Source organism: Pelophylax lessonae, assembly GCF_965119305.1.
Source record: "Pelophylax lessonae genome assembly, chromosome: 10".
Taxonomy (NCBI): Eukaryota; Metazoa; Chordata; class Amphibia; order Anura; family Ranidae; genus Pelophylax; species Pelophylax lessonae.
The window spans coordinates 125,444,580-125,461,166 of record NC_138777.1 but is presented as its reverse complement, the minus strand read 5'-3'; the positions used below and the strand labels follow the sequence as shown (position 1 = coordinate 125,461,166).

At 40.4% G+C, this 16,587-nt stretch overlaps 1 protein-coding gene across 1 annotated transcript in view; it reads left to right on the top strand.

The window, feature by feature from the left end:
• The window catches only part of MMP2 (matrix metallopeptidase 2), a 317,663-nt gene that overhangs the window by 171,456 nt on the left and 129,620 nt on the right, over positions 1-16,587 (top strand). The window contains exon 8 of the mRNA XM_082270399.1: positions 11,219-11,374. Coding sequence (XP_082126525.1) covers positions 11,219-11,374 — 156 coding nt within the window. The remainder of the gene's footprint in view (positions 1-11,218; positions 11,375-16,587) is intronic.

Here is a 16,587-nt window from a genome sequence, read left to right as displayed (position 1 = left end):
ACGATTGAGGGGGGATATGATATCAATGTACAAATACTGTACTGGTGACCCTAGCATAAGGAACAAACTATTCAGTGAAAGGAGATACAATAAGACATGTGGCCACTCACTAAAACTAGAGGAAAGGCCGTTTAACCTCAAAGTGCGTAAGGGTTTCTTCACTGTAAGAGCGGTAAGGATGTGGAATTCTCTTCCACAAGCAGTCGTATCAGCAGGGAGCATTGATAGTTTCAAAAAACTATTAGATGGGCACCTTTAAGACCACAACATACAGGGGTATACAATGTACGGTTAACAGCAAACACACACACACATCATAGGTTGAACTGGATGGACGGATGTCTTTTTTCAACCTCACTAACTATGTAACTATGCAGCAGTGGGTTCTGTCACTTGCGGGCCTTCAAGAACTGGGCCCCCCTATAATCTTGGGGCCACTCCCTTGGACCTGTAGGGCCCCATGCAGGATCGCCTTTGGAGTCAGTCTTTACCAAAGGTCTGGATACCAGGGTCCAGTGGGGGGGTCACATTACAGGCAACACCTTGCAGTCTTCCATCACCGAGGCTCAGGTACCATCCATTTTAGTCTTCCACTTTTGGATGGATCCAGAATGGATTGAAGTTTTCTAAACTGTGCTCCAAACTACAAGATATTAAATGGGATCAAATTCTAGAAACAATAAACACTGTGGAAAAATGTGAGTGCTTTAACCGCTTTCCGACCGCCGCATGACTATATACTGCGGCGGTCAGCCCTCACAGGCAGAGCGACGTAGTACTATGTCGCTAGCCTTTGAGGGTCTCTGGAGCTCCCGCGTGCCGCCGGAGGCGCGCTCCTGCTCCCGCGCGGTCACGGACCCCCCTCGCGCGTGTGACCGGCGGACCCGATCGTCCACCGGTCACTCGCGATCGTCGGTGGAGAGGGAGAAAGGCAGGCGGCTAATGTAAACAAGCCGCCTGTCATTCTCCCCTGTGTAGGAATAGTGATCATACGGTTCTACTATGTAGGACCGTTGATCACTGTTCCTACACCTCAAGCCACAGCCAATCACAGTTAGAATCACGCCCCTAGGGACACACATAACCCCTACCTCTCAAAAAAAGTTAACCCCTTTTTTTGGGGGAATTTCATATAAAAAAAATGTGAAAAATATTGTTATTTTTGCAAAATTTACGCTCATTTTTTGTTTATAGCGCATGATCAAAAAAAATCGCACAGGTGATCAAATACCTCCAAAAGAAAGCTCTGTTTGTGGGAAAAAAAGGACGTCAAATTCGTTTAGGTACAGCGTCGCACGACCGCGCAATTGTCCGTTAAAGTCACGCAGTGCCGAATCGCAAAATAGGCCCTGGTCAGGAAGGGGGTAAAATCTTCTGGGGCTTAAGTGGTTAAGAAAATTAAATAAAAGTATTAGCCAGTGCATTCTGGTGGGCAACACATATAAAAGAGCTAAGGTTAAGCCTGAGTGGATAAAAAAATGGCCTTTAAAAAATATAAGGCAGAGGGGTCATTGTCAGCATTCCAACATTACAAGGAATGCAATAAGAAGAATAACCAGCTCTGGACTGGAAGGATTTGCCCCTTTAATGACCAGGCCATTTTTTGCGATTCGGCAATACGTTATTTAAATGGAAAATTGCGACACTGTACCGAAATAAAATTGATGTCCCTTTTTTTTCCCACAAATAGAGCTTTCTTTTGGTGGCATTTGATCACCTCTGCAATTTTTATTTTTTTGCACTATAAACAAAAAAAGAGCGACAATTCTGGAAAAAAAAAATCAAAACTTTTCATCCTTTTAGGCCAATTTGTATTCTGCTACATATTTTTGGTAAAAAAAAAATAAAAATAAAATAATCGCAATAAGCGTATTTTGATTGGTTTGTACAAAATTTATCACGTCTACAAAGTAGGGGAAAGATTTATGCAATTTTTATCTATTTTTCTTTTTTTTTTTACTAGTAATTGTGGCAATCTGTGATTTTTAGTGGGACAGCGGGACAGCGACGGTGGACATATCAGACCCCTAACTGACGTTTTTGACACTTTTGGGGGGGGGGTCCAGTCATATTACTACAGTAATCAGTGCTAAAAATATGCACTGTTACTGTAATAATGACATTGGCAGGGAATGGGTTAACCTAGAGGTGATCAAAGGGTTAAGTGTGAGTCTAACGGAGTGTTTACTAACTGTATGGGGGGTGGGCTTGTGAAATGATCATAGAGACCTGTGATCCTATATAGAAGGATCACAGGCGCTCTGTGATCATTTCAGAGTGAAGAACTGTCAGCTGTGTTTACAACAGCTGACCATCCTCTCTCAGCAGGGAGTGATGGCAAGTGCCCGCTGCCTAGTGGGGGGCGAGAGTGCCGCGGGCGGCTCGCACCCCAGCACCATACGCATGATGTAGGGCTACGTCATTTTGTGCAGCCGTGCCAGCTGCGGCAGGCGGCCGGCAAGTGGTTAAGAGCACAGTCAGGGCAGCTAAAATAGACCATGAGAGACGCAGAGGAGAGTAAAAAAAAATCCCAAAAACATTTGAAATATTATAATAGTAAGAAAGCCAGGTCAGAACATATTGACTCCATAAAAAATGATCAGGGGAAGTTGGTTGCAAATGACAAGGAGAAGGCAACTGTACTAAATGCATTTTCTTTCATCATGAATTCTTTATCAAACGGAATAAGCAATGCAATGTGACAAGTTCAGTCTCGAAATCACAGAAAGTGACATATAGGTACATAGCATGGTTTAAGAAAATATCAATTGGCAACAGACATGTTGCTACATCTTAACATCAAGACTTCTCCTCAGTTTTTACAAAGGAAAAGCAGGGCTATAGTGATCAAGACTGTATTCTTAGCAACACATCATAAAACATCTGTGGCTAACAGAAGCCGTTGTCCAAAAAAAGACTTGAAAAACGTAAGATAAATCACCAGAACCAGATGGCCTGCATCTGAGAGTCCTCAAAGAACTTACTGTAGCCAGACCATTATTCCTTGTAGGAAGGATAGGCAAGCACAGGACACTGCACACTTACATGATAACTACAGGAGCATCGCCATGGCAGATATAGCCCTGGAGGTAACACACACAGCAATGTGCTGGGGAGAGCAAACGGAAATGCCAAGGCTCGCCGGGGAAGCAGGCGGTGTGTGCGGTTGCAATAGGGAATATGACAGCTGTCAAAGTTGGCCCTTGATGTTGGAAGTGAATTTTTCCAGGCAGCTTACTGACGGAATGGTACCAGTTGATTGGCGAAAAGCTGACGTGGTACAAATATTTAAAAAAGGGGCAGAGATATACTCCTGGAAACTACAGGCCAGCAAGTCTAACATTGGTAGTATTTAAACCATTAGAGGCGATGATTAGGAACTATTTCCAAGAATTTGCTGATGAAAACAGTATCTTTAGTAGTAATCAGCATGGATTCATGCAAGATCGTTCTTGCCAAACCAATCTGTTTACATTCTTAATGGAAGTGAGCTGCCATCCAGATATAGGAAGGCCTGTGGATGAGGTATATCTGGATCTTTCAAAAGCATTCAATACAGTTCCCCATAAATGTTTAATTTACAAATTGAGGTCTATTGGCATGGACCATAGGGTATATATCTGGGCTTGCTCCTGTAACCAATAAAAAATAGAGATGACCAGCACTATAGAGTGTGTGAGGTAGATAGATACTTGTTAAAAAGTGAAAATAGAAAATCCAAATAAAATTTATAAATACAATTTGTAGGTGTAAGCTGCCACCAACCAACCCCCGGAGTACAAGGGTTAAAATATGAGATAAAAGTAGAAAAGGTTGGAAAAAGGTGCTACCTGTGAGAATTATATTAAAAATAGTTCTGTGTATGTAAAATCACTTATATGCATAAAACAGATAAGTAAAATTCCAATAGTGACATAAAGTGCAAAAGTGCCAGTGAGAAATAATAACTGGGCTTAGTTTTCACATTTCCCAGAAGGTGCTCAGTATATAAAAAATGATATATCGTGAACGATAACTTAGAATGGTGTGCAATGAACAATAATTTGAAGCAGAAGTGCACAAGTTGTGATAAATATTTATTTTAGAATATATATTTTATAGTGCTGGTGATAAAGAAAGTATGGTGCCGAAAATAAATATTTAAAAGTTCTGTATAGATAATTAATATACATTTCCTCTCAAATAATAAATTTGCTTCAAATTATTGTTCATTTCACACCATTCTAAGTTATTGTTCACTATATATCATGTTTTATATACTGAGCACCTTCTGGGAAATGTGAAAACTAAGCCCAGTTATCATTTCTCACTGGCACTTTTGCACTTTATGTCACTATTGATATTTTACTTATCTGTTTTATGCATATAAGTGATTTTACATAAACAGAACTATTTTTAATATAATTCTCACAGGTAGCGCCTTTTTCCAACCTTTTCTACTTTTATCTCATGCTCCTGTAACCAGTTTTCTATTCAAAGGGTGGTGATAAATAGTGTGTACTCAGAATGGTCTGGAGTGGTAAGTGGGGTACCCAAGGCTCTGTCCTGGGACCAATTTTGTTTTGATTTATTTATTAATGTAATATAGAGGTTAGTATAAATAGCTTAATCTCAGTTTGCTGATGATTCAAAGCTAAGCAGGGTAATAACTTCATAGCAGGAGAAACAGTAGAAACTTTACAAGAAGACCTCAAAAAATAAAGGATGGGCAACTGCATGGCAAATGAGGTTTATTGCTGAAAAATGAAAAGTAATGAACTTGGGGGCTAAAAATATGAATGCATGTTACTCACTAAGGGGAGAACCTCTGGGGGAATCCAGGATGGAAAAAGATCTGGGGGTCCTAGTAGATCACAGGCTCAGCAATGGCAATGACTTCTTTTATCTGGGGAACAGACACTTGAGAGGAGATGTGATAGTGATATGAAAATACCGCAACAAGGATTCTAGACTTAAACTGCATTGGGGGTCTTTACTGTCAGAGTGATAAGGATGTGGAACTCTCTTCCACAATTGGTGGTGTCAGCAGGAAGTATAGACAGTTTAAAAAAAAAAAAAAACTCTTAAATGGGCATCTTAGCAAAAGCAGTATACAGGGATATGGGAAATGGTTTTGACATGAACACACACCCACACAAGTTGAACTGGATGGACTTTTGTCTTAATTCAACCTTACCAACTATGTAACTATATCATAAACCTAATAATAGCATGCAATGCTAAACTGCAGTTTCTAAAGTTTTCTGGTAATAAAAGAGGTATAGACTCCAGAGAAAGACATAATTTTGCCCTTGTACAAATCATTAGTAACACCTCATCTAGAATATGCAGTTCAGATATTGAGGAACTAGAAAAAGTGCAGAGAAGGGAATCCTGTTCATAAGAGGCATGGAGGGGGATCAGCTATGAGAAGAGATTAGCTGAACTGAATTTATTGTCTCTTGAGAAGAGGTGATTAAGGGGTGATTTGATCAACATGCATAAATACATATAAAAGAAATGGAGCTAGGTAAAGTGTTTAGTGCAGATCTTATTACCAAAATTCATATAAAGAACATCTGGGTGGCAGTGACCATAGCATGATTTAATTTAACCACTTCCATACAGAGCAGTTAGACCCCCTTCCTGCCCAGACCAATTTTCAGCTTTCTGCACTCTCACAATTTGAATGACAATTGCTCAGTCATGCTACACTGTAACCAAACAAAATTGTTATTTTTTTTCACACAAATAGAGCTTTCTTTTGGTGGTATTTGATCACAACTGGGTTTTTTTTCGTGATATAAGCAAAAAAAAAGAGCAAAAAGTTTGAAAAAAAAAAAAAAAACACTTTTTTTAGTTTCTATTATAAAATTTTGCAAAAAATAATTTTTTCTTCATACATTTGGGCCAAAATTTATACTGCTACACATCTCTGTTAAAATTAACCCAAATTAGTGTATATTATTTAGTCTGTGCGAAAGTTATTGAGTCTAGAAGCTATGGTACCAATTACTGAAAATTGATCACACCAGACGTACTGACGGCCTATCTCTTTTGAGGCCCTGAAATGTCAGGACAGTACAAATACCCCCCAAATGACCCCTTTTTGTAAAGTAGACAGTCCAAGGTATTTAGTAAGAGTCATGGTGAGTTTTTTGAAGTTATAATTTTTTCCCACAATTCTTGGGAATATGAAAAAAAAACATTTTTTTTTCTTTTCCCACAAAGTTGTCAATTTATAAGCTATTTCTAACACATAGCATGTACACAGCAAAAATGACACCCCAAAATACATTCTGCTACTCCTGAGTATGGTGATACCACATGTGTGAGACATTTACACAGCCTGGCCACAAAAAGAGACTCCACATCCAAATAGCACCTTCAAGCGTTCTAGGAGCATAAATACACATAAAACTTTCTTACTGCCTATCACACTTTTGAAGGCTCTAGAGCACCAATACAATGGAAAAGTCCACAAAATGACCCCATTTTGGAAAGCAAACACTCCCAACGTATATTCTATGAGGCATTATGGGTTGTTTGAACATGTCATTTTTTTCCACAAGTTTTTGGAAAATGTGGGAAAAAAAAATGAAAACTTTTTTTTTTTTACACAAAGTTGTCAATTTATAGGATATTCCTAACACATAGCATGTACACAGCAAAAATGACACCCCCAAAATACATTCTGCCACTCCTGATGAGTATGGCAATACCACATGTGTGAGACTTTTTCACAGCCTAGCCATATAGAGGGGCCCAACATCCAAGGAGCACCATCATGCATCCTAGCCACTTGCCTGGGCCTATTTTTGACATTTGGTGTTTACAAGCTAAAATCGGTTGTTTTTGCCAGAAAACTACTTAGAACCCCCAAACATTATATATATATATATATATATATATTTTAGCAGAGACCCTAGAGAATAAAATGGAGATTATTGCAATATTTTTTATCACACCGTATTTGCCCAGCGGTCTTCAAAACGCAATTCTTTTGGAAAAAAAATCACTTTTTTTAATTAAAAAATAAGAAACCAGTAAAGTTAGCCCAATTTTTTTCCATAATGTGAAAGATAAGGTTACGCCAAGTAAATAGATACCCAACATGTCATGCTTCAAAATTGCGCACGCTCACGGAATGGCGACAAACTTTGGTACTTAAAAATCCCCATAAGTGATACTAAAAATTTCTACAAGTTGCCATCTTAGAGATACAGAGGAGGTCTAGGGCTCAAATTATTGCTCTTGCTCAAAAAATCCCGGCGATACCTCACATGTGTGGTTTGAACACCGTTAACATATGTGGGCGGGGTTTCCATATGCGTCCGCTTCTGCGCGCGAGCTAACAGGGACAGGGCGCTTTAATTTTTTTTTTTTACTATTTTTTTTTTTATTTTTTATTTTTTTACACCGTTTTAAGAAGAAAAAAAAAAAAGAATTATCATTTTTATTTCTATTACAAGGAATGTACATTCCTATTAATAGAAATAGGCACGACGGGACCTCTTTTTTGTGAGATCTGGGGTCAAAAAGTCCTCAGATCTCACAAGTACACTAAAAGATAGAAGAAAAAAAAAAAGGGACCTTTAAACCGGTTGCTAGGCAACGGCGTTTGCCGTAGCTCCGGTCCTCCAAGACCATAGAGTCAATTGAGGGCAAGCTTGCCCTCACTCAACATCCTGTCTGTGAGGATCCGGGACCGGATCGTTTTCCCCGCTGCCGGTGGGTCTGGTAATCGAGGAAAAGGACCGGAACGCGGCGGGAGGGGGGGGAACCTCTTCCGCCATCCCGGAAGGGTGATCCCGCAGTGAATCCACCGCTGGGACCACCCTTATCTGAAAGCCAACCGTCCACTGTTTGAAAAAATACCAGGGTTATGGCAGCTATCTGCTGCCTTAACACCGGTATTTAGGTTGATCAGTACTGATACTGATAGGTGATAGGTACTGATGGGTACTGATGAGTACTGATAGCAGGCGGCAAGTACTCGGGTACTTCAGGCGTCAGGTACTCTGATGAGGAGGTGGAAGGTACTCGGGTACTCTGATGGGTAGGTGACAGGTACTTGGGTACTCTGATGGGTAGGTGACAGGTACCCGGGTACTCTGATGGGTAGGTGACAGGTACTCTGGTACTCTGATGACAGGTACTCGGGTACTCCAGTGACAGGTAATCAAAGTACCCGAATACCTGTCATCAGAGTACCCGAATACCTGTCATCAGAGTACCCGAGTACCTGTGATCAGAGTACCCAAGTACCTGTCATCAGAGTACCCGAATACCTGTCACCAGCCCATCAGGGTACACGAGTACCTGTCATCAGAGTACCTGATGGGCTGGTGACAGGTACTCGGGTACCTTGATGGGTTAGTGACAGGTACTTTGATGGGCTAGTGACAGGTACTTTTATGGGCTAGTGACAGGTACTTTTATGGGCTAGTGACAAGTGCTCTTTATTGGGGGGGGGGGCAATAAGTGTGTTTTGGGGTGCACTGTAATTGGTAACTAGCTGTTACCACAATCTCCTCCTCACACAGGATCAGTGTGTGAGGAGAAGAACACGGTGACAGCTAGTTACCATGTTCTCTGTTGACATTCTGTGACCAGCTGTGATTGACAGCTGGTCACGTGGTTTTAATTGGCTCTTTACCTAGATTGGGGATAGACTCGCGCTGGAGCCGCTCATGTGATTGGCTGTGATTGACACAGCCGATCACGTGGTAAACAGCCAATTTCATTGGTTGTTTACCTTGATCGGGGATGGGCTATGTCCGGGGGACGAGCCTCATCTCCGATCGCTGCACGCCCCCGGGGGCGCGTAGTAGTGGGGAGATCTGGCCGCCGTCATATGGCGTCGGATCGGTAAAGCCTTCCTGCCACCGTCATTTTACAATGAGGCGGTATGGAAGTGGTTAATGTTAGCTGTAAGCAACAAACACATACAGGAAATATAAAGTCCATCCAGCACACTTTTCAGTGTACATACAGATAACAACCTCCAGAAGAGACCCGATGTGTCCAGTGTGTAGTTTAAAAGGGACACCTCCCACTCCACCACCATTGTGTGAACACACTCCTGATAGGTTGGTCACTCAACAGAAATCAATGCCTTTCCAATCTCATGGACAAGGCTGGAATCACTTAATGGGTTAAATATGAATACCTAGATGATTGGTGTGCAGTCTTTTTACTCACTGTCTCTTCTTCCCCGGGGTATTAGATATGTGTGTGTGTGTGTTTTTTTTTATTTTGTTTTTGATTGAAATAGATGGACAAGTTCTTCTACCAGGAATGATGAGTACCAGTATTGCACCAGGCTCTTTCACACATCCAATGACACATCTAGTGACTATAAGGAATGGGAACAGGGGTAGTGTGCAGTTTACCTGCCTCTGGCAATGTATCGCCTTGCCTCTATAATCTAGTAAAAGTTTATAAACCTAATATACAAAAGAATTGACTGAGTCAAGTAAACCAAGTGAACACTTGCAGACCAGGGATGGGCTTTGGGTTCAGGTTAAACATGTCTGTTCACAGCTCAGCAAACGGGTGAATAAGCTGTCCGTATTCGGCAAGCTCGCTTGCCCGAACTGTCGACTGATGTTTGTTTGCAGTCTGACATTTTGAGGTGATAGCACTACTGCTGCAAAATGGTAGATCCTCGTCAGACTAGGGTTTGTAAACACCCCATAGAAATTGTTGACTTTTTTAACATATCTGAATAGGCAAACAACTCTACTTTCAAACAGTGCCCACAAATAATGGTAAGATACTAGAATAAAAACACAGTGAAAATCTAGCTTTGCAATAATTTATTTAAACCATAACTATGCTCACCTTCACTCCAGATATGCAGTGTCCCGAAGCTCTCCACCGGCTGCTGACATCTTTGCTCTGTCTGCTTTCAGGTACCAATCTTCAACCACTTTTGCTGGCCAGAATGGCGTCACTCCTGTGCATGTTCAGGAGTTGATTCATTTCCACATTGCAAAAATCGTACACTCATAGAAATCTCACATATCTATGGGATTGAAATCAGGGCTTTGACCAGGCCAGTCAATCACCCTCCATTTCTTCTTGAGCCAATTTTTTTGTGGATTTTCTAGTGTTCTACAGATCATTATTTTGTTGAAAAATCCACTTCGGCCTGAACTTCAACTTTCAAACATCAAGGATGTGATATTATAGGATTTATTTTGCCCAGGCTCTAAGCAGTGAAGCAACCTCAAACAGTACCTTTTCCTCTACCATGTTTAACAGTTGGAATGAGGTTCTCTGCTCCCAAAATGATTTCTTTAGTTTGTGCCAAACATATCTATTTTGGCTAAAGAACTCTTTCTTTGATCCATCAGTTCAAAACACGTACTTTAAAAGGCATGATCTTTCATAAAATGTTCAATGACAAACTGTTATCTAGTTCTACAGTTCTTTTTGGACGGCAGTGTTTTTTCTGGCACACCTTTAATGCAGGTTACATTGGCATAATCTCTTTCTTATTTAGGATGCAAGCACTTTGACACCATCTGTTAAAATAATTACCTGCAGATCCCAGAATTAAATTTGGGGGTTCTTGAAGATATTTTCCCACTAGTTAGTCATTTAATGGGCTAAATTTACTGAACAGTCTTCTTCAATGCTTAACTGACATCTTACTAAAACAGTAACATTCACTGTGCACTTGTCAGCTGTCACATTTCTTAAGAGCGCATTCATTGCCTTACAATATGGTAAATGTGACCATCAGCTGTAGGCTGATGTGCCAGCAAATGTTTTATAACCATGCTCTTTGACAGTTTTTGATAATGCAAAGAGCCATATGCAAAGTGCAGGAAACCATTAATACTAAATGGCAAACATAATGGGGTGGATTTGCGAAGGGCAACTCGACTGTCAACTTGTAGTTGCCCTCTACAAGTGCAGTTGCACTCATTATCTTAGTAAATGAAAGTGTGGTAAAGCTTCACTTGGTAAAAAGAAAACCCAATCAGGTGCAGGGAAAAAAACAAAAACAAAATGTTTGCTTTTTTTGCTTGCTTGTGTTTAGCTGATGGAAATAAGCAGAGCTTTACAATGTTACTAATCTCTGGGGAAATGAGTGCAGCTGTACTTGCAAAGTGTACAGGCTATCTGCCTTTAGTAAATCTACCCCCATTGGTTATACTGAATGCTCCACACAAAGGGAAATACACTGGAAAAATCAAAATCTCATTATTAGGTTTTTCTTTTTCAGGTTACAGTCTGTTTCTTGTGGCTGCTCATGAGTTTGGACATGCTCTTGGATTGGAACATTCTGATGACCCAGGTGCTTTAATGGCCCCAATTTATACCTACACTAAAAACTTCCGCCTCTCACAAGATGATATCAGTGGAATCCAAGACCTTTATGGTAAGTTGTTTCAATTGTGAATTCAATCTGATTTAACAAGCGGAAGATTAGAACTTGAAGCATGTGATTTTGTTTACAAAAGGCAAAGAATATGTCAGCAGCATCCCGGGAAACGCCACAGAAGGGTCCAATGCTTTATTAAATGATCACATCATAGCAAAAGATATCCTGATGGGAGGGTCCTGCGTGGCTTCTAAATGTCCCTATCTTTTGCTGTGTGATCATTCAATAAAGAGTTGGGCCATTTTATGGAGTTTCCTTTCCTTCCTTCAGCCATTTTTAGGAACCGGTTCATTGGTACACTGCTTTGGACTTGTGTTTACAGACGGGTATTATCCATTTTTATATGCATTGAAATGTCTAAATTACAGAATGTTCAAGCTATAAATAAGTACATGTTACTCACAAAGACACACTAGCTGCATAAAATAATAAACATTATATAAAAACTTTAAATTGGTTGTAAAGCTTAATATTTTTTATCCTAATGCATTAGGGTAAAAAATGTTTCAAACTAAAATCAGGCTGGCTCTCATGCTAATAAATCAGGTCCTGCTTCCAACTACTGTGTAGGAAAGTGAAGCAATCAACAAATGGTGCCGCAGCTTTAAAAATAAATCAATATACAATAGTGATCAAAATATCCCAACTAGCCGCGCAAAAAATATATATAAATATGTGTGTGCATTCAAACACTGAAATTAATCAAGAATAAAATGACAAGCAAAAGTAACTTCCACTGTAAAAAATCATTAAACCATAATAAACAAGTGAAAAATAGTCAGTTTCCACTTTGTGTCACTCCAATGGGTGAAAAATTATATATAATATAAACAGTTCTCATCCACTAGTGCAGTGTTCACAGATCATTAAAGAATAGTGATAATAGGATGACCAGATGAAATCCCGTTATATGAAAGAGAACAGAAAGGGCCCCACTAGTATAATGACATTTATACCCTTTATTAAAGTCAATTATCCTCTAATATTGTACGTACAGTTAACATATCTTGTAAAGCACATAGAAGGGGATTGGGGTGCTCACGTGGGCTCTGGTGTTGTCCGCGATGGCCAGACGACGTACCAGTGGATTGATCGGGTGAACAGCGGTGTCTCTCGGGCGGTCCAGGATATCATCGCGGACAACACCAGAGCCCAGATGAGCACCCCAATCCCCTTCTATATGCTATTATGTGATTAATTTCACAGTGTTTGAATGCACACACGTTTATATATAATTTTTGCGTGGCTAGTGGGATATTTTGATCTCTATTGTATACAAAATGTTTCAGTATGTGTATCGCCCCTTATACCTACCTGAGCCTGATCTCCATCCAGCACACCCGTCTGCAGCATTTCCCTCTTCTTCTCCCTGCTCTCATAGGCTTTGCTGACCATTTGCTCCCATTAGTGTCAGTCAAATCCTGTGAAGAGGGAGTGGGGACAGGGCCGCGCCTCACTGTCTGTGTCTATAGACGCAGGCAGCACTGCTCGGGATCAAGCCCAAAGGTGTGCCACAATAGGAATCAGCTTATAACGTGCTCTATTTTGCTTGTCTGTTACCTGTCACGTGGCCTCTACTTGATTGGCCAGATATGTTATCCCAAGGATTGATCTTTCACCTTGCCTTTAACCTGCTGGTTGTGCCAGCCTAATTATTGAAACCTAGGTTCTGGAAAACAGGGGCATTGTGATTTGTTATCCCAGCCATGCTCTAAGGCTCTTAAATCGACTTCCCATAAGCTTTATCATCACATAGCAAGACTTGTTTTTCACTGGTTTAAGTCTTTGAGGGTTTCCCCAGGTATCTTTTTGGTGTTCTTTCTTGCACTTGGGGCAGAACAACATTTAGCTTTTAGCATCATCATTCAGGTGTCTTTCCTGTCTGTTTTTTCACAACTTCGTACTTTCAAGGGGTCCCACACAATGCTCCCACTTTTTGGCCCCCACTAGGAGCATTGGAATTTAAGCCTAGTATTGTCATTGTTACAAACACCTGTTTGATCCTTGACCTTATCATGAAAGGTAGCCTGTGCTGTGGCCATCACCTTGGGACAGAAGGGTCACAATCTTATCAGCACTGACCTGATTTTTACACTAACATATGGTTGTTTTGTGATCAAGAACCTCCTCTTTGTCCAATATGGTCTCTGCTTTTCACCTTCATAGGATATTGTATTATTTTCATTGTCTTCAGCTCCAGTTCACCTCAATGAGATCTCTCCTCCTTAGTAATGAACAGATGTGCTTTGGCTCAGATTTGCTAGAACTAATGCTAAAATCTGCCAACTTTAATGTGAACTTAACTGAAGTCAATAGGAGGTAAATTTTAGGATCAGTTTTATTTATTTTTCAAGCTAATGGTCAAGGAATTGAAAGACAAAGAGCACAGGAAGCTGGGCTTTAATGGAGGACACGTACTAATGCAAAACATCATTTTCATAAATACCGTTCTGTGGTGTCCTTTTTATGCGACATAAAATGACATGCTTCGGGGATGTTTTAAAGCTATATGCTTAAAGAACTGTAGGATTCTCAAGGACAATATCAATTACACTGTATTCTGGCATCACATAATTTGTGTGCATACATTTTAATTATGAATCATTTCTTGGCTTACATAAAGCAGCAGCACTACTATCTGATTAATTGTAACTTGATAAAAAAGAATCTCAGATTTCAGGTTGTTTTTGCTGTTACAGATGTTTTTATCTAGCAGTAATAGGTCAAAGAATTGAACTCTTGAAGTAGTAGATGGAACAGATCTAAAATGTAACAAAGTTTACACTCAAATTTAAATTAAATAAAGCTAAATCCTCAAACTTTCTAACAATTTGCAAATAGTGGCTCTGTGTTGACATTTTGAAAAAACGTCAACACAGAGTGCACAAAAACACCTCAAATGCCACAACCCCAAATTTCATAGATGAGAAATATTAAAATATTAAAAAATACAGAGCCATATTTCAGAGACAATTGTTAGACATACAGCACAGGAACTGGAGAGTATGTAAGCAGCTTGATTGGCGATGCGATGTAGGAAGGAGAAACAAGGCCGGTTTTTAAAAAAACTTAAATAAAATTTACAGTGGATTATGTCAAAGACATAAAGCAGAAATATTAAAGAGATGCGCTTCATTTTAGGAGAGACAATGCAGTTTTAGCCAGATATAAAATTTGCAGTGAAACATGTATGTACAGTGGATGTGCAGAGACATGCTACACATCATGTAAGCCTTTTATGTAGGCCACATTTAAATAGTGAGAAACAAGGCATTTTTTATCCAGAAATTAAAACTTAAAAATTATACAGCGTATCAGACAAAATCCAAAATACTACAGAGACATGTGACATTATCTTTAGTAGGCTACCTTTGAGGAGTGAGTAAAGAGGCACGTTTTATTTTTTTAATTGTAATAAATTTGTATTGGGTTTTTAAAAACACAGATAACACGTGAACATAACAATGCATGGGATGCACATAACAAAATGCAATGGTTAAAAGCACATAAAACAGCATTACAGCATAAACCTAATGAAAAAGGACACCATACTCAAAAAGGCACAGAGTCAGAAGCTTCTGGAAAACCTGACACACACACCCTCCCCGATCTCTCACATGTGGCCAGAGAGGGACGTGTCATAGCAGGTAGATGTGGATTCAGAATAGCAGAGACGTTGTGTGCCTAGTTGGTTGGTCGTGTCTGTCCAACAGGTAGGTAGAAGTGTACCGACTTGAAACTGTCGGGCACAAAAATTGGGGGGTAGGGAAGGGGGTTAGACGTCACAGTCTCATGTAACTCAAAAATATTAGGAAACACTAGGGGGATGTCTAATAGTCCAAGGTTCCCAGGCCAAATATGCAGTCTGGTATTTGCTTACAGACGAGACAAACATGGAGTTCATACATAGCGTGTGTTTGGATAGTTTGGACAGCGTCACAGACTTTAGGAGCATCAAGATGTTTCCAGTGTCGCCGCCAGCAGTATGTGGGTGAGCAAAGTTTGGAGATGTCTAGGTGTTTTGTCTATACCCAGGGAGCAGAGTGCCAATGGAGGGGTCAATGAGAAGGAGGATCCTATGATATCAGAAATTATGTTCGAGATGCCATTCCTGTAGCTCGATATTTTTTGGCATGTCCACAGCATATGAAAAAGGGTGCCTAATTTCCCACATCCCCTCCAACACAATGGAGATGTGTTGTGAGAACTTCGCAATGCGTTGGTGAGTAAGGTACCATCGCAGATTCAGTTTATGAGTCGGTTCCCACAAACCCGCACATTTATTAGCCACATATGTGTTGGTCAACGCCTTTTGCCACTCCGAGGTATGGAATTGCATGTCGAAGTCCCTTTCCCATTGACTTTTTATTTTTTTTTTAATTACAGTTGATTGTTAGGCACACAAAGCAGAAATATTAGACAGTCAGCTGGAGTAGGACACATTTTGAGAGGGACACACCGTCAATATATTACACTGTAAAAAAGGAAGCAATGTAATCCACACTACATGCATAGCAGTTCAACTTTTATAGTAGGCCACATTTGAAGTCTGACACAAAGCATATTATTTAAAAAAAAAGTATCTCGAATAACAGGATCAGTTATTATTGAACTACTGCATGACTGCCTGAAATGGCTACAGACTCTTCTGGCCTGATTCAGCAGATCTTCCAAACCTGGGTACCTATTTAAAAAAAATGCATGGCACAGGTGTCAACTTTCCCTATCTAAAGGGCGGTCAGGAGGTTTTTTGGCAATATCGCACACCACCATTCCTGGCTCCAGCTGGCATGGCGTGAACTACCTCTGGGCCTGCCCCTCCAGAGCTGCCAGAATCTCTGCTCCAGTGTGGCTCCTTTTCCCTAGACAGACCAGCTAACACACTTAAATGCCTAGGGAGTACTTGTAGTTTATAGGACATTTCAGCAGAGGAGGCCGTGGAGGAGTAGGAGGAGGGGGAAAAGCTACACCATTAGCTGTATGTAGATGTGGCACAACAAGCTGCAGCACTGAGCCCTGTCCTGCATCCTTCAGAATTGCAAGCAGAGTTACCCAGTGTGCTGTGAACAAAATATATTGTTCCTGACTATGCTTGCGGAACCACATGTCAGCAGTAACGTGGATCTTGGGGCTGACTGCCTTGCCCAACGATGGCACAAAAATGCCTTCCATGTGATGGTAGAGAGCTGGAATAGCCTTACGCGAAAAGA